Below are 19,378 nucleotides of genomic sequence, written 5' to 3' on the forward strand. Positions count from 1 at the left end.
GGCAGTCATAGCCTTACAAGGAAAAAAAAAATAATAATAATAAAAAAAATACAAAATAAAATAAAAAAGAGGATATGACATATATATTTTGTTTTTAAATTAAATCTGTACATACTGTTAAAAAATTAATAAAATTAAAAATAAATACAAATAAAAAGGAACCTCTGTTTGCAGAACATATGCCTTTCAGGACTGCCTGTCCCTTTTTAATACATGTATAGCACCCTTGTCTTAAACAGGGATACTAGTAATTTTACCTATGCTAGGTAGTAACTAGCCTGGCTGATTTGTAGTTTTTGTGATCATTTTGGGTTTCTCCTAAGCCTGGTTTAGCTATGGTTCCTCCCTTCTGTCAATAGGTGGCACTGTTGCCTTTGACATAGTATAATGAGCTGCAGTAAAGCTGAGTTATGAATATGCACATTGCTCTCAGCCAATCAGTAGGAGTTTCATGACCACTGAGCATGATGGGAAAGTGTATATTTTTGGGGTCACGTGATCTAGGTCCTCCCACCCAGACCTTGGACTGGTGTAGATGTGTGAGGAACAGCTGTGTTGGAGCCTGAGGCCTGGCCATGTGCTCAAGGCTCTGCCAGAGAGAGCCTGTTTGTTGTCTGGAGGCATGAAGAAAGAAATGGAGTTGTGAGATAAAGTACCAGAGGTTACTCAGTGGCAGACACATTGGTGTAGTGGTTAGAACATTCACCTAGCAGCAATAGGGTAGCTGGATCAAAACCTGACCCGACGCTACCTGCCTTAATTTTGCATGTTCTCTCTGTGCCTGTGGGTTTCCTCCCACACTCCAAAGACATGCTGGTAGGTTAATTATATCCTGTCTAAAAAACTGGCCCTAGTATGTGTTTGTAAGTGTGTCGTGACCCTATGGGGTAAAGGGCCGTGCTATACCGCAGATCACACTGGTGATGCCCTGAGGTGATTTTGCATAGGTAGCACTATACATAAAATGAATGAGTGACTTGTATTCATTCATAAAATGAATGAGTGACTTGTATTCATTCCTTCATTTGCTCTTTCATAAGCCGGGCACTGTCGAGAGGCTGGGGAAGCATCAAGAGGGACTCATTCAAGGAAACCCTGCACAGTGCTGTGAGCTTTTGGTTGCTATTGGAGACAGCTGTTGCTATGTAAATGCAGAACCCCGGGTGCAGGCCTAAGGCCCTTGTTCTTTGTTGCTGTCTACCTGGCTGTTTTTTTTTGTATTTGGAGTCTGTGGGTCTGTTTGTCTACTGTCCTAGAGTGTTCTGTGCCCTTACCTTCTCACCCCTCATTTGTTGTTGTGAGCTATAAACTCACGTTTATTTATCCTAAAAGTGACTGGCGCCAGTTTTCCTGCAACTTTCCACACCCGCCATGTTTAGGAACCAGCACCCTGAGGTGAAACATCAGCCCTGCCTGATGCTGGGGATCAAGGGGCCACTACACATGTAATGCCAATAGGTGGAATAAATAAGAAATACTTTAGTGCCCACAAATTTACTGCACAAATATGCATTGATGTGCTACAAATAAGGGGTGGCTTTGCCCGCCTCAGCACTAAATACACTGCCAAAGCCATGAAAAGAATAAAAGGCTTTGGTAAAATAAAATATATTCCACAAAATGGAAAGCCTAATTTGAGAGGTGGTGGGTAGCCTTTGTACACTTACACCGCCCCAGATCACATCTTCAAAATGGAGCATGTTTGGCTCCCCCTTGTATGGTGGTAGGGGTACAACATCCTATTTGGAGTCTCCCATGAATTTCCTCATCACCAGAGCCCCCACAACATATCTCCTGCCAGCACCCCAACCCTCTGCTCACCCTCTCCTCACATAACCAGCACCCCAAGCCTTGTTTACCTTTACTCTTCCATGTAAACTAACATTGGCTGGCATATGGCCTTTTAAGCAAAGTACAAAGCCATGAAAAGAATAAAAGGCTTTGGTAAAATAAAATATATTCCACAAAATGGAAAGCCTAATTTGAGAGGCGGTGGGTAGCCTTTGTACACTTATTTTTTGGTGTTGCGTGTCCATGTGTTATGGAAGGTTGGGCAGCTTACCACCAAAATCCCCCCCATCCCAGCTATGTCTCTAGTGCAGGGGATCTTTACACCATCAAGAATTGTGGAAAAAAAGAGACCACCCCAGATCACATCTTCAAAATGGGGCATGTTTAGCTCCCCCTTGGATGGTGGTAAGGGTACAACATCCTATTTGGAGTCTCCCATAAATTGCCTCCTCCTCATCACCAGAGTCCCCACAACATCTCTCCTGCCAGCACCCCAACCCTCTCCTCACATAACCAGCACCCCAAGCCTTTCCCGTTCACCTTTACTATTCCATGTAAACTAACAGTGGCTGACATATGGCCTTTTAAGCAAAGTACAGGTTCAATACCTCACACTGTGGCGTAGCACAGCTTACAAAAAAAGTGGTAAAAGGAGTGTTTGTTAAAGCTGGCATGAAGATGCTGGCATGGAGGTGATTTGGAGAAATGTTTTCTTCTGCTTCAGCAGCAGCACCACAGAGATCTGAGAACTGGCCCTGGAGATAGCATGCAAAAAATGTTTGCTAATTCTTCATAGCGAATTGGAAGGACTATGTCTAGATTCGCTAAAGCATATGAGCACCACTGTCAAAGAAAAACTTCAAGGTCCCTCTTGAGCATTAATTGATTTGTTGAGATTCACTGCTTGTAACATGGCCTGTGACTAGGGGCGAGAAACCTGTTATTGGTCAGAATCTCCCCATTCACAGATCATGCAGTGTAATTAATGAAAGAACCTCTCTCAATAGAGTGGGAGGAATGAGGGCATGTGTCCCCATTGAACCATCTTTGTGCTGTTCTGCCAGAAGACCTGAAGCTGTTAACCACTGCAGTGCTGGATGTTCAGAAACAGGAAGAGGACAGGCATCCCTGCACAAAGGATATCTCAAGGAGGATGTAGCTGCTTGTACATCATGTTTTTTTTTGTTTTTTAGCTTATATTCTGCTTTAGGAGGAAAATCACAAAAAGGAAGTCAAAGTTAAAAAAAAAAAGGAATGTTTTAAAACCAAACCAAAGATATGCCAGTTTTTAGGAGATACAGAAGGAGAAAATGGGCACTATAGCAGGCCCAAAAATGCCCAATGAGATCATTGACAAGATTCTCTCCCATGTAAATCTGGGCTGATTCCTCATCGTTCTCATGATCATTGAAACTCCACAAGGTGAGATCTTTCATGGAGCCCCAGATCGAGGGAGAGTGACAGTTATTTTGTGTTTCTTCCATTTGTCAATAATCGCACCAACTGTTGTCACCCTCTCATAAAGCTGCTTGGCGATGGTCTTGTAGCCCATTCCAGCCTTGTGTAGGTCTACATTCCTGTCCCTGACATCCTTGTGGACTTTTCCATGGTGGAGAGATTGGAATCTGATTAATTTCTTCTGTGGACAGGTGTCTTTTATACAGGTAACAAGCTGTGATTAGGAGCACTCCCTTTAAGAGAGTGCTCCTAATCTGTGCTCGTTACCTGTATAGAAGAAAATGAAAAAGGTGGCTTATCAGCATTCTAAAAAAAAGGGGGCTGCTTTCAGATCTGTTGTGGCTGCTACTTCCACAGCTCAATTCAAATTAGGTGTCACTGCCAAAGCTTAAAAAAATTTTTTTTTCTTTTGCATTTAGATGCTAATGCAGTAACGTAACAGTAAAGAAAATCAGTTACACATGCAAAATATGCGATGCCAGAATACAGTGTCACTGAGACTGGCTGTAACAGTCATACAGTTTTGTAAAACCATATACAGCATAAGGCAACGCCAAAGCATATAATAAAGACTTGTGTTTTCCTATGTTGTCCATTAAGTTGCATTTAAAAAAGAGGACCCTTTCCCCACTGCATGGTCTTTTTACTTTTTTTTGGGCATTTGTAAATGTCCCTCTGTGGTAATGCCCAGCTTCCCCTGCTCTTGTGGGACAATGCCTTGCAGATTAGCCTTGAAAATGACCAGAGTTTATTTTTAGGATTCACCTCAATAAATATAATCTTTAAAATATAACTAAGTGTAAGTATCTGGAATGTACTTGACATCAACCTCTTGCAATTCCCTGTACAGCAGCACCCAGACTGGAAAACATCAGGTGTGCTGCATGCAAAGGAATATAGTGATAGGAGAGAAAGCAATTTGAGCAGAGAGAGAACTTTATCAGCCTACTGCTGTTTCGTTTACTGTGCATCAACAGGCTGGGGGTGGAAAGAGGGAACCACTGTATTCCTTCTACAGCCTGTGACAGAGAAAAATGCATCACCCAATAGGCTCTGCTGTGTGGCAGGGCTGTGTAAAATTCAGGACTGGATTTACAAAAATTCTAATTATTTGGAAGGTAAGGCAGCTTGTTATATATAGCACGTATTTCATTTGTATATTTAGCTTTTGTGTGGTGTTCGCCTTGAAAGTGATAGCTTAGGACCCACCTAACTATGAACATGCATAATATGACAGTTTAGAGCAGGGGTCTCAACCTGGTGGCCCTCCAGCTGTTGCGGAACTACAAGTCCCATTGTGGCTCTGCCTGAGGGAGTCATGCTTGTAACTGTCCGTCTTGCAATGCCTCATGGGACTTGTAGTTTTTCAATAGCTGGAGGGCCACCAGTTTGAGACTCCTGGTTTAGAGGAAGCCTGTAATGATAGAGGAACATATTGTAGGCTGACACCGCTGACCCTCTTGCCTTTATCCCAATCCTTTGATGTAAATTCCTTCTGAGTCACTGACCCAAAACAAGTATGCAAATCAAGCCTGACTCCACCTTGACTACACAATTTGATGTGCTTAATGATTTTTCAAGGTCACTGGCACTGACACAGATCATTTTGATCACCCTTCCCCACCCCTGCACATTTTGGCAGGATCAGACTGGTAACCCTTAAAGTGTAACTAAAAACAAAACTTTTTGGATAGAGTGGAGAGGGATTAAAAGACTTGTCATGTTTTATTGCCCCCGCCCCGGTTAGGGAGATTCGCCCTCTATATTTGTCCTGTTTACCCTTCATTCACATTGAAGGTGAAAGTAAAAGAAAATCCCAAATTCTGGGTTGACATGAGAAGTAACAGAGTGGAAATCTTCCAATAGGGACACTAGTACCAGTGACCCTGGCAAAACCTCAGGAATCTCTCACTTTGGAAGGATTTCCTCTTACTTCCTGTGTTAGCTATGGAACAGGAAGTGAAAGAAAATCTCTCCTATGGGACACAGATGTAAAAAAAAAACTGACAGGGGTTATAACCCCATCTAAAATGAAAATACAAAAAATGTTTTGCATGTAGTTGTACTTGAAAGCAATCTGCAAGATCAAGGGTCCATTCACACCTACAGTCAGTTGTCGTGAGCTTCATTGAAAAAAATAAAATAAAATGTTCTGTTGTGGTGCATTGGCAGCCCATTCAAATGAGAAAGAGTGAGCTGCCATTTTGAAACACACCTCAATAGACTTGATACATGTGAATGGACCCTCAATCATCCACCTGAACACAAAACATACTCTCATATTGGCTAAGCATATGGATAGTTTGGCCATACAACAATTCTCAAAAGTTCCTGCCTTTATTTTACAAATATATCTAGTTTTCTTTTCCTTCTTTAAAGGTGTTGGCTGCAGAGTGTAACTGAGTAACAGCTATAATTAAACACAACAAATGGAGAACAGGTGTTAGGAAACAAGGTAATAAATTAGAATATAATTTACAAAAAAGCCAAACATTTTAGTAACAGTGTACCAAAGTAATACTGAATACAACATAAAAAGCAACTACTCACACTAATACATGGGTATTTCCATTCTGCAAAGGTAATAGGTATACGACTTTCACTCGATTAATAAAGATGATAATGAAATCGACCATTTTTTTTTAACGATGTATGCACCAGTAAGAGTTCAACATTTGCCAAACATGGAAGTCTTAGCACCAAAATATGTTTTTGTTCTCTGCATAATACTTCCATTTTCTAAAACTATTTGGCCCATTAAACCCAACAAAATTTGTAACGTAATTTGAATCTGTTTGGAAGTATGATGAAAAACTATAGCTTTTGTACCATTATAATATTCTGTAGCAGCAGCATTATTTTATTATGTATTACAATACAATGTTGGATAACATCTAATCTATTCATTTATGAAAGTTGATTTTGTTGACATATTATTTTAAAGCTGAACTCCAGGCAAATATAAAAGATGCAAATAATGCAGCTATGTATTCAAAATGCATTATTAAATGTATTTTTAAGTCCAAGTAGTGTAAGTAACTTAATTTGACTTGGTATCAGTTCTGTGCAGTCCCTTGTACAGCAATCAGTTGTGTTGCTCAGTAAGAAGCATGATTTTGGGGGATGAGATCAGAGTTATAGAGAGATGAGCTCATCAATGTGCCGCTTCTCCTTTCACTGTCCATTCACAGGCTGGGGGGAGGGACAGACCTGTGTTAGTAAACTGCAGAGGAGAAAAATCAGGTCTCTTGCCGTGCCAGACAGGTCTGGGTGGTGTGTCAGAGCTGTGTAAGTCACAGAACTGGGTAGACAGAAATAAAATCCTGGACAAATAAAACAGCTCTCGTATATGTATTTCATCTGTGTATTTAGCTGCTTGCTTGGAGTTCAGCTTTAATTAGTAATCTTTTTTTATCTTATTTTTTTTATTTGTATTTCCAAAAACATCTCTAAATGTCTAAATTTGGTGCAGCTTTATTGGATTATAAACATATTGATCTATTACGTAGCACCAAGGAAATAGCAAAATATAATGGTATAAACAATTCATATCCCTTTCATTTGAGGTAAAAATATTTTTCCAACTTTAAACATGTTATTACCTAAAAAAAAAAAAAAATACAATAATTATATTATTAAACTCCAATAAATGCAAGCATTCCCTCATGTCACAAATGATATTCCTTTACATCAAGGCTGGATACATCTACAGCATCAAACCATGAAATACTGTAAGCAACCTTATTAAACCTATTTGAGACATTGTGCCAAGAGGTAGCATTGTAGAATTTCAGATTGTCACAAATTGTGTATGTGCATGGAACTACTGTAATTTATTTGCTATATCCTCTCTGCTAATTCACATTAGTTAATACATATAGTGAACATAAAACATTTAGTAGCTCATTTTAATAGTTACAAACAAAAATCTGTAAGATGTGTTTCTGGTGGCTGGTATGGTTAGTGCAGACTCTGTAATACTGTAGTGCCATAAAATAACTTAATTTTCAGAACAGAATGATCTTCTTAGTGTCAAATATAGGATTCCACAACGTGCATACAGTGGATTAGGCTGGAAAACCTGAACTTTAAAGGGTGTGTCCATCCAAGACCACAATTTCAGATGCTAAAGACTTGAATCACCTAAAAAATGTTTATATCTATGTAGGTCTAAAGCGATATCTCTGAAGTTGTATAGGCAGGCCCATATGGCCATTACAAGAGGATTTCCCTCTTCTGCTAAGATTTGAAACTCAAAATCATATTAATCCCTAGGGTTTTTTGATAAAATTAATTTCCCTGTGGTGAAAATTTACAGATAATGAATCTCTGAATTTCACTCATTGAGATGCATAGGCACAATTATCTTGGATTTTAAATTTTTTTTTGGAGGGGGGTTGGGATAAATTAAGGCTTGCCTAATTTAATTTAGTGTTATAGGGTGGGCTGTTTATTGGCACAGGGGTGGGTTCCGCAAAAGTTGAAAAACGCTTTTGCCTTACCATGCCCAGTTTTGTATTGTCTGTGTGGAGGCATTCATCTTGGCCGAGGCAAGACTTTGTTTTCCTATGTCAGAGCCTCCAGGGAGGAGAACAGTGAGCAGCACTGTTGTGATATCACTAAATATCACTGCATATCGCCTGAAATTGGTAGTCACACTACAGATATACAGCTATAGACTGTGGGCACAGAAGTGCCTTGGCATCTTCAGGGTCGGTTCACACTGGGACGACTTGTCAGGCGACTTAGCCACCTGACAAGTAGCGTCCCGTTCTGTACAATGGAACCTTTCTAATCGGAGAGACACAAGTCACTCCGACTTAGTAAAAGGTTCCTGTATGACTTTGGGGGCGACTTGAGGTGAGTTGCATTGACTTCTATACAGAAGTCGTTTTGCAAGTCGCCGCAGCGGTCGCGTCCAAGTCCCCTGAGGCAGTCGCACTGTAAGTCGTGCTGCCTCAGTGTGAACCGGACCTCACATAACCGGAAGCCCTCTGCTAATTTTCAGGAGTCATACCAGACAAAAAGTAAATTTTCTAAGTACTGCAACAAATATTTCTAGATGTTTCCTGGAAAATAGCAGATCTTCAGTTTTTGAGTTCAGTTCCACTTTAAAGCCCCTCAAACGCTTACATTTTTTATTTAAATTTTGCCTCGATCATTCACTGCAATGCATTTTGCAGAAATATCACCAAAATCACCTAATTTTCATGTATTTTTGGGGAAAATTAACACTCCCAATGTCACCCATCCCTAATCACCACAATTGGGGGCTCGAAGAGATGTCATTGACCCAATGCTAAATTATAAACTTTGGGTGGACTGACCCTTTAAGTAATCTAAGGCTGTAGGTACTGCTTTATTTTCCACCGCAGTTTTAAGTATCAAATTTTTAGGAAACTGGCCATGATGGGTACTGCTGATATTCTGTGAAATGTCTCATTTCATATTAGCATTTGTTTCGATCTAGCATTTTATGTTTATTTTGTTCTGTCCACCCTGCTTAATTTTGAATAACACTAATATCCCATATGACTACCTCATAGCACTGCCATGGCATTAAACATAAATAGGATTGCTCTTAAAAGTAGGCAGGGCTTAACATCACACTTTCAAAACACATAGGAATCAGCAGCAGTGCCAACTATCCCCAACCTCCTCTGTTGCAGCATGATGGCTTTAAACAAAAGAGAGAGATCTGCCATTTGTAAAAAAAAAAGTTAGCCCATCATATATATGTGCCTAAGTGTATAGTGTAAAATAAAAAATAAATAAACTAAGGTGTCCATTTTCAAAGATCAATGAAATAATTATTATTTTATTGGGCCTCAATTTACCCTACTCTTTAGCGAAATGCTAAACTCTAAACTGTGAAATCAACAATGAATTAAAAATATCAAAAAGAAAAAAAAATGCATTAACAAAAGTCTCTCTAGCTTTCCTTCAATTAAAAATAATGGATCTGATATAATTTACTGGCGACTATATAGGCAAAGGACATTTCAGGATATTGCTCAATATGTGCAACAAAGAATTAGCGAGATAATTTCTACATTAATTAAAACAGGTAAAAAGTCAATGCATTTCCCTAATCAAAAGGCAAAATGTGTTGAAAGCACTGAGGATGAAAAGAGTTTAGTTGCCAGAGTGAATGGTCACCTAAAGCGATGTTAACCACTTCCTAATCCATATTCCCTTCCTGACCAGAGCACTTTTTACAATTTGGCACTGCGCTGATTCAACTGGTAATTGCGTGGTCATGTAATGTTGTACCCAAACTAAATTTGTGTATTTTTTTACCAAAATTAGAGCTTTCTTTTGGTGCTATTTGATTACCTCTGTGGTTTTTTAATTTTTTGGGCTATAAACAAAAAAAAGCATAAATTTTGAAAAAAAACAAACAACATTTTTTACATTTTGCTATAATAAATATCCCCAAAAAATGTTTTTAAAAATGTCTTCACCGGTTTAGACCAATATATATTCTTCGACGTATTTTTGGTAAAATAAATCTCAATAAGCGTATATTGATTGGTTTGTGCAAAAGTTATAGCATCTACAAACTATGGGAAAGATTTATGGCATTTTTCTGTCATTTTTTTTTTGTTACTAGTAATAGCGGTGATCTGTGATTTTTAGCGGTACTGCGACATTGCAACGGACAGATCGGATACTTTTGACACATTTTTGGGATCACTGACATTTATATAGCAATTAGTGCTATAAATATGCGCTGATTACTGTGTAAATGTCACTGGTAGGGAAGGGGTTAACACTAGGGGGCAATCGAGGGGTCAAATGTGTGTTCCCTCAGTGTGTTCTAACTGTATGAGTATAGGACTGACTAGGGGAGGAAACATATCGTTGTTCCTACTTACTAGGAACAAACGATATGTCTCCTCACCCCTGGCAGGACAGGGATTTGTGTGTATACACACACAAATCCCCGTGCTGGCTCTCGGGCAGCACGCACACCAGGCCCCCCCCCCCCATGCAGCGGGTGTGCGCGCCTCTGGTGGTTCTTAAAGGGAACCCTGTAGTATATATATATATCTATATATCTATATATATATATATAGGGAGTTTCGTGCAAGGGTGCCATTCTGCCTCTGTAAAAAGATGTGAGCCGGTGGGGAACCGGTTAAAGTCTTGCTTTAAAAAAAATAAAAAACATGTCATACTTACCTGCTCTGTGCAGTGGTTTTCTACAGAGCAGAATGGATCTCCCTCTGCTCGGGTCCCACGCCAGCACTCCTGGCCCCTCCCTCCTGTCGAGTGCCCCCACAGCAAGCAGCTTGTACCCCCTCTGTCTCCTGATTGGCTCACTAGCTGTGATTGGCAGCAGTGGGAGCCAATGGCTCTTGCTGTTGGCAATAGCCAATCAGGAGTGCGAGTCCTCGGAGAGCCAAGACTCTCGTGGACATTGCTGGATTGAGGGGGATCTCAGGAAAGTATTGGGGGGGGCAGGGGGGGGGGGGGCTGCTGCACACAGAAGTTTTTTTACCTTCATGCACAGAATGCAAGAAGGTAAAAAACTTTGTGAATTTACAGCTACTTTAATGTTCAGCCAGTGGGCTAAAAGAAAAAAAAAAGATGGATTTCTCTATTCACACAAGCGAGGTGGATAGAGGAATCCTCCCTGCTGGGACATTGTATTCTGACAGCTGGACTCTCCACTGTTTAAATTAAATGATCATTATTGAAATTTGATAATTGACTTACTTCTAGCAGGCATGGCCACACGTGGATTGAAATTTGGCTGGTCCCTGCTGAACAGGCCGAATATTGATCTATCTATGGCCAGCTTAAGTAATCATTCACTCTTTAAAGTGAATACACACTAAGCTAAGTAAACAGTCTCCATCCTTTTAGTAAATCAACCATACTATGATTTAAAAAAATAATAATAATAAAAAGTTAATTTAGTCCTTTACAAGGAGGCCCCTAGCACTCTCTATGCTCTCTCCAATCATTCCTGTGTGACTTCTTATGTAAAATAACTGGGATAGACTAACAATGTGGAAGATAAAATACAGATTTGTCTCCTTGAAATAATTATCTCTTCCTTAATACAGTACATAATATATATATATATATATATTTTTTTTTTTAAGGGAATCAATTACTGACATTTCACATGGTACCCTTTAGTGAAAAAACAACTTTAAGAAAGACATTTCACTTTATAATTTTAAAGTTTAAAAGAAACAATGTATTTTTTTTTTTAAATATATTTTCTACTTGTCAAAAGTAGCCTCTGCAATGGTGCCTTAGTGTCTTGCTGCATGCAGCACGAATGAGAATGTAAAATTTGTGTGTAAGACGTATGCAACATGTGCCATTCTAAAACATCTTATATGGGATAGAGACTGCAGTACAGAAATCTAAGAACATTTTATATACATTTTAACATTAACTACATAACTAAATATTGTGCAAGACAGGTGCAAAAATCAGATTGCAACAGGTGCACCAGGAAAAAAAAAACTATAACTACCTCAAACTGATCCACACGGAGCGCAAATGAAATAAAGTGCGTTAAGACAAACATACATTTTCCTTGCAGCAAGTTTGCTATCATAACGTACTATGGTGTATTCTAGTAAATATCTTCTCCAATATTTCGAAGACAAGTAAAGATTTTGTTCTATTGAATATGGTCTTCTACAACCTGTTTTAGAAATAGGACTGAACAGTATATATGTTGTAGAAAGTGAGGTGTTGGCGTGTCATATTTTGATATAGTTTGTGCACTATAGCGGAATCTCGGAAACGTTCTAGTGGAAAGGGTTAGCTGAACATCCTCCTAAAAGTTTATACCTAGGTTCTGTACTAAATGCATGAAAATAATAGGCTGATGTATTTCACATTTTGCATTTCTAAAAAGCCTAATTGAACTTTTACCTTAATAAAGTGTTACTAAACCCACAACCAACTTAGGTTCCACAGTGAGTATAACAAGTATACTTTACTGCATATACAGACAGGTATATGCAGTAAAGTATACTTGTTATACTCACTGTGGAACCTAAGTTGGTAATCCTGTGCATTGTGTAAAAAGGCTGTTTGATCCTGTCTTCTCTGATTCTCCACTTATTTTACTGTTCCCAATCCATCGCCTAATAGTACAGAGTCCTAGGAGTCAGGCTGCACATGCTCAGTTTGGTGTGTATTGCTAGAGACTTTTTTTGGGGGGGGGGTGCATGTGACAGTACAGGGCCAATTAGCACTGTTCATCCAGACAGAGGATCAGGGGACCTGCAGCCTCATAGGACAGGAATGAAAACTCCTCCTACAAGCTTTAACCAGTGCTCAAACAGATAGCAGCCACAATACTGCTATAAACTGCTGATGAGAAAAGGTATTTAGCAGTTTATATTTACGAACATTATTGCATTTCCATGTTCTGTGTACTGTGGGAGACCAGATATAGTGAATGGAGGGTACTGGGTTTAGTAACACTGTAAATCAGATAAACACATTCCAGGTGCTCTCTGTGTTGAATTCGTGGTCTCTCCGCAGAGGTCCAAGGCACCTGCTGTGTCAGAGCTCCTCAATCAACAGGAAATATAAGCACCTCTGACTGGAGAGCACCAGCTCTGTTAGTAGGAGGCGTGTCGGATCTCTGCAGAGAGACAGCTGTTCTCATATGCACAGATTTTCCTTCTCTACAGCATGCTGGTTAAGGGACAGGCTTTTCTATAAAGGCTGTGGCTGCTTTCTAAAGAAAATGAATTGTAAGACCTTGCCTTGCCATCTTTTATTTTGATGCACATGGAATGTATTTAGCTGGTGTAAACTGAAAGTTCAGGTGGGCTGTAAAGATTTTTGTAAACGTGAGAATAGTTTTCTAAATGAATGATTCAGCATCTGGCAGAGGACATTGGAAGGGCCAACATAAAAACTGTATCGAAAAAAAAACTGTTAAACAATCTCATTAAACTATGTAGTGGACAGACGTTAAAAGGACACAAAAATATACAACATCTTGTAATCTTTAAAACCTGTTTTAAATATATTTATATTAACTAATAAGAAAAATAGCACCAATGACAACTGCTCTTTTTTTTCACATTAGTAAAATGGCGGATTGCAGGCGATCTGTTTTTCCTTTTTTTTTGTCATGATATTGGAAGTTGTGTTGATACTAACTTTGACTGAAGAAGTAGACCTGTATGCATGTGTCACTGACGCAGCTCTGAATACTGACAACTGTATACCTTTTATATATGTTATTTGCTTCACAGCAGTATTACAGGAAAAAAAAATGCTGAAGAATTTAGGCAGAATAACAAAATACACTTACTTTAGTTTTGATTTATAATTGCTTTTTAAATAACATTTCAAAGCCCATTTTTATAAGTTAAACTTCTGGTGCTGTAAAACTGAGATAAAATATTTATAATTTTTTTAGGTATGAAGAATTTCTCTATTTTTTTTTTTTAAAACCAAGTCATATCAGCATTTGAAAAAAAAAAAAAAAAAAGTTTTAAATACAAATCGATTCAGTGTCATTTTGCAAGTCCATAACAAAAATCGAACAAGGAGGTAAGATTGGTGATTGCTGTAGTCGTGACAGCACAGCCGTTCTAAAGTCTGCTGCGCTTTAGTAGTGTGCTGCGAGCGTTCCACAATCCGCCTCTCCTCCTTGCTGGTGTGTCCAGTACTTTGGATAATAAATTCACTTCACAGAAGTTAAATAAAATGGGGATCCTGTCAGTTTGGGCTGACGAAGTGGTTATGTTTTACACAGGATTCAAGGATGCTTCAAGAACATGTCCCTCCTCTCTCTGTCTGTCTGGGTAGTGGGCCATCCACAGATAAAACACTGCCATGCTGTGGGGTGGGTCAGTGTCCTTGGCACGTTTTACAACACATCTGTCTGAAGTACGCTCGGCTACAGAATTTGAACTTGAGCACCAACGGGCAGTAAGCCACTTTGTTCACATCTTTGCACTCTGGTCAGGGAAGAAAACAAAAGCCATATTAAATACACATAATAATGAATACAGCGTGTACATTCAAATGGAATTTTTTTATACGGAAACGCTCTATATTAATAATATTGTTAAAATTGTACAAAAAAATGTATTGTACACACATTTAAAAGTTTGGAGCTCGCTTTTTAAGGATTCATCCACACTGGACATTTTTACAGCTGCTGTTTTTGGCTTTGGGCATTTTTCCCCCAGCATGTTATCCCATGTGTCCATGCACAAATAGGCTTTTATCAGCATTTTTTGGCAGGGCCATTTTCTGTCTGGAAACCCCGGAACCCCCCCCCCCCCCCCCAAATTAGTGGGTTTGAAGAGGAGTCTTTCAGCTGTAAAAGAGTTCTAACTCTTAAAAAGGCTGAAAATGTGGCTTTCCAGCGTTCATGAGTGTTTTGAGCCATAAGCTTTTGAGGGAGTATAGTTTTGCTAAAAAAAAAAGCTAAAAATTGCAAACGCTAAAACGCAAATAAAAATGCTGCAAAACTCATTCTACAGCTACAGCTTTCTACAGTTAACGCTACTGGCATTTTTATAACGTCCAACGTGCATGAAGCCTAAAAGCTTAGAAGAGTAATTATCTTATACAGGCATACCCCACTTTTAAGTACACAATGGGGTTTATTTACTAAAGCTGGAAAATGCAAAATCAGGCTCACTTCTTCATAGACACCAATGAGCTTCTAACCTCAGCTTGTTCAATTAAGCTTTGGTAATAAAACTTGGAAGCTCATTGGTTTCTATGCAGAAGTGAGCCTGATTTTGCACTTTCCAGCTTTAGTAATTAAACCCCATTGTGTACTTAAAAGTGGGGTATGCCTGTAGTTAAGAAACCCCTTGTAAGGTCACAATCTGGCACAGTGACTTTGGGTAAAATAAGCTGTATAGAAAGGAGAAGAAAATCTAGTTAAACTTTTTATCAGGTGTTTACATGGAGGGGTTCTAATCCTTTCCTGCTCTATGCAAAATGGGAAAAAATAGCTTTGGCCTGGGCTACGCTTTATGTTTTAATATGTGTACTTCATGCTGCAACTGTTTTCTTTTGTGCATCAATGACACACCTAATTTCATCCAAGAAAAGATAAAATCCAGGAAGCAAGTGAAATTAACACGTGAACTTCTAATGCTATTTGGGAAACACCGAAAGTGTACTGAAATCAGATAGTCACTTAATTCAACTTAATTTGAGTTCTCTGCAATTTACTACAGACGGATTTCATACAGCTTCTCACATGTTCAGTTGAAGCTTGTGCGGTGTAACCTACTGTATCATCATTCAGATTCAGACTTTCAAATTTATAGACAGGCCTGGAGTAGAAATGCGCACTATAGCAATGTTTGGATGAAAAAACAAGCCCTTAGCAGGTAAGCTGAGCTACCTAGATTTATTTTTAAGATGTTATCTTCGATTTTGAGTGTACCTTAAGGCTGTGTTCCCACTATATGTGGAGCGGCTCGCAGCAGGGGTCCTGTGCTTCCCTGTTCACCATTTCAGGACCGAATCAGGTCTGCATTTTTGCCTGAATTTGGACCTGAAACAGAGCCAAAGATGCACAGGACCCTTCTGCGGTGCACACCGTGGCTGCCCCAGGGATGTGTGAACCACTTCTATTGAGAGCTGGTCACACCTTCCTGTCATGCGAATTGAATGCAGAGAAACCCACATCCAATTTGCATAAGTGTGAACCCAGCCTCAAGCAAATATCAGGGATGCTTTAAGAATTTGACATTTTAGTAAAAATAGATTGTATTTTTGGGAAACAGAGTGTAGAATTGAGCATGCAAACTACGCATATGTTGTATGTTATTTTAAAAGAATCTGGAACCAGGCATTGGGCATTTAATCATTTATAATTGCTAATCTCTGTAGCTGCAGGCACTGAGGAGCAATCAGTCTTCTAATTTCACAGCAGAAGCACTAACTTTGTTTTCTCAGCAGCTCAGCTCCTCAGGGATTCAGCAGTCAAAAGTTTTCTAATCTCTAATGTAAACACATAACAGGGACTCTAAGAGAAGGAGCAGCATAAACGGAGCTGCTAAGACAATGGGGTTGATTTACTAAGACTGTGCAGAAGACAGTCAGCTTCCAAGTTTTTTTGTCCAGCTTAATTGAACAAGCTGAAGTTAGAAGCTGATTGTCTACCATGTACAGCTGCACCATATTTTGCACTTTTCAGTTTTAGGAAATCAACCCCAATGACTTTATTTGTCAGTAATTATTTCAGTGCTTCTGCATGTAAATTGTGAGGATGAATTGCTTCACAGTGTCTGCAGCTGCAAAGATTAGAGAGGTCTTGTTTGAAAATGTATTTATTTCTATTTAAGAGTTGTAACTACCGGTACCTTCTTGACAAGCAACAAATTCACTTTATGACAATTTACCAAGTAAGACTTTTATTAAAAGAGTTTATTTTTTATTATGGCCTATATTTTGTGTATTTATTAAAATGTGCTGTGTTTTCTTTCTTTGGACAATAGCATCTACATAAAGGGTATCTTTGAACCATGACTAGTCTGTGCTTCACTGAAAATATTTATATATAACATATATATAAATATATATAATATATATTTATAATTTTTGCAACAAGCGGTAGTGCAGTTTGGAAATAGTCTATATCTAATCATGCCATATGGTTTTCACATATAAATAAAAAGTCTAATTCACCCCTGACTATCGCCAAATGTATGATCTATAGCTCCATAACAAGTTACAATTTGGTAGGGTTGGGTTAATTTGCCCATATCTATGAGACAAGACACAGCGTTAGATTTACTAAAACGGGTGCACTCAGAATCTGGTGCAGTTGTGCATGGTAGCCAATCAGCTTATAACCTCAGCTTGTCCAGTTAAGCTTTGGCAATAAAACCTGGAAGCTGACTGGTTTCAATGCAGAAGTGAGCCGGATTTTGCACTCTCCAGCTTTGGTAAATAAACCCCATAATCAGCAGAACTGTAAATTTTTATGTGAATTAACCCCCCTAGCGGTAATCCTGAGTCTGGCTCGGGTTAGGAATTCACTGATAAAAGCGGTAATCCCGAGCCAGACTCGGGATCGCATCGCTGGATGCAGGGGAGGACACAGGGAGACTTACTTACCTTGTCCCCTGGATCCAGCGATGTCCACCGCGCTGTGTGAGCGAGCTGTCCTCCGCTCGATTCACAGTGCCGAATGCCGCCGAGCTCCGTTCCCTGTGACGTTACGCCGCACGGTAGCGGAGAACGGCGGCAAATTCAAAAAAGTAAAAACACACAAAACACACACAGCACTGCAATCTTACAGATTACAGTGCTGTATTAAAAAATACACAACCCCTTTGTCCCTAGTGGTCTGTGCAATGCCCTGCATGCACTTTTATATTATAAATACAGTTTTTTCTGCCTGGAATTTGGAGATTGTCCATAGCAACCAAAACGTGTCCCTTTTTCAGTGTTTTAGGATTTGATTACATTATTGAATAATTTTTATTATTCTTTATTATATTATAAACTTTATCATACCCGGGATGTCTGCTAGACTCTGGTTTGAAGAGATTTAAGAGCGTTATTCCTAAGAATTACAGGACTACAAAATAAAACGCCAGATTTCCATGCAAAATAATTGTACCGCTTTCAGCACCTAATTCCAGACTGAATCATACCGCCAGGGAGGTTAAGATGCTAATTTTGCAATACATGACACATGTAGTTGCTGTTTTATTATTCTGCATGTACCACCAAATCAAGACTCGGCTGTGCAAGTACAGTGAGAGATCACTAATGGAATCCAAGGATGAAAAAAATAAAGTGTCATATAACATGGGTAACAGTATAAACCACTTACATACTGTCCTCCCAATATATAATAATAATGCGATGGATGATAACTATATTACTATAACTCTATCCTTAAATAACCCATCATGCCTCTACAGCAACTGAGGACTCAACACTCTGGATTCAAACATTTGTTTGACTTTAAATTGATTGGAACAAAGGGAGTTATTCCATTTGCACCAACATTTCTAGATGTCAGTTTCTCTGGAAAGGCTTAAAATTTGTAGATTTATAGTGAGTAAAATGATCTAAATAACTCTGCAAGATCCATTGCCATTGGACAACATTGTGCCATAAAAATGTCATCTGGAGAAGATGTGAAGGACAGAGATATGCTTTTGCAATTGCCAAGCACAATAGCATCTGCTACATTCGGGGTGTTACAACTGGCTAAAAATTACAGCTGTAACAAAGCTGCTTATCACGCCATATAGATTGCTGATTTTCCTATCCTTGGGAGCAAGTCAATATCCTGCATTTTATAGAGCGTTGAATGTGACAAAGGAATCATGAATGCAGCATAACAAAGCTACAATACAATGACCCTGCCAGGGAAGGAAATATCAACTCTCCACATTTGTGCTCTTTTCATCTCAATCTAGACATTTTCAGGTCTTATGAGGCTTTTTATAGCAAGCCTGTTTGATAGCATCCAAGATATTTCCAATGAAACAGTTATAGGAGGACGGAAGTGGTTGAAATTCTAAGATAAGAATAGAAATAAAAGGGCTTAAAATGCAAAGAATCATAGAAACAGCTTAGATTGCTACTTAAAAAAAAAAAAGAAAAAAAAAATGAATGAACAGAAAGTGATGAAGTGAAATGTGGACCTATATTCTGATAATGATGGTAATGTACAAGCAACATTGCCTTCACTTCCAAAATTCATAAGCGAATAACTTTTTTCTCAGAGCAATATTTCCCCAATAAACAACTGCAAATGCAAAACTCTGAAATAATAGAATTGCTGTGAGGATGCACATATACAGAAGGTTGCTAGGTTTCCTTGAACAGTGGAAGACTGATTTGCTACCAGACACTGCCTTCATAGGTCCAACACCAGTACTTGGCAGATCCAGCCAGTGAAGCCTCTCTTCTGCTTTCTCTAGTGCATAATCAATGACAGCAACGTTTAACTGTCTGTAAGAGCCCCAACTGACCACAAATTTAATAAGGATCTTTCCTATTGACCCCTAATGTAATGAGGCACCTCTCCCACAGACCATCAATGTAAGGTAGCCACACATTAACATTATGGGTCATTCGTATTATTCATTTTAGAATTATGACTGAAAACTGTTTTGTCAAATAAAATAGGAGG

At 38.9% G+C, this 19,378-nt stretch overlaps 1 protein-coding gene across 1 annotated transcript in view; it reads right to left on the reverse strand.

Moving 5' to 3' along the window:
* Positions 1-5,567: 5,567 nt before the first annotated feature.
* Positions 5,568-19,378, reverse strand: part of ADAMTS6 (ADAM metallopeptidase with thrombospondin type 1 motif 6) — a 441,127-nt gene continuing 427,316 nt past the window's right edge. The window contains exon 25 of the mRNA XM_077462633.1: positions 5,568-14,207. Within this exon, the coding sequence (XP_077318759.1) occupies positions 14,098-14,207 (110 nt within the window). The 3' untranslated portion in view covers positions 5,568-14,097. The remainder of the gene's footprint in view (positions 14,208-19,378) is intronic.

This window comes from Lithobates pipiens, unplaced genomic scaffold, assembly GCF_037356315.1.
Source record: "Lithobates pipiens isolate NorthernLeopardFrog02 unplaced genomic scaffold, aLitPip1_a1.2 Scaffold_3, whole genome shotgun sequence".
In the NCBI taxonomy this organism is placed as follows: Eukaryota; Metazoa; Chordata; class Amphibia; order Anura; family Ranidae; genus Lithobates; species Lithobates pipiens.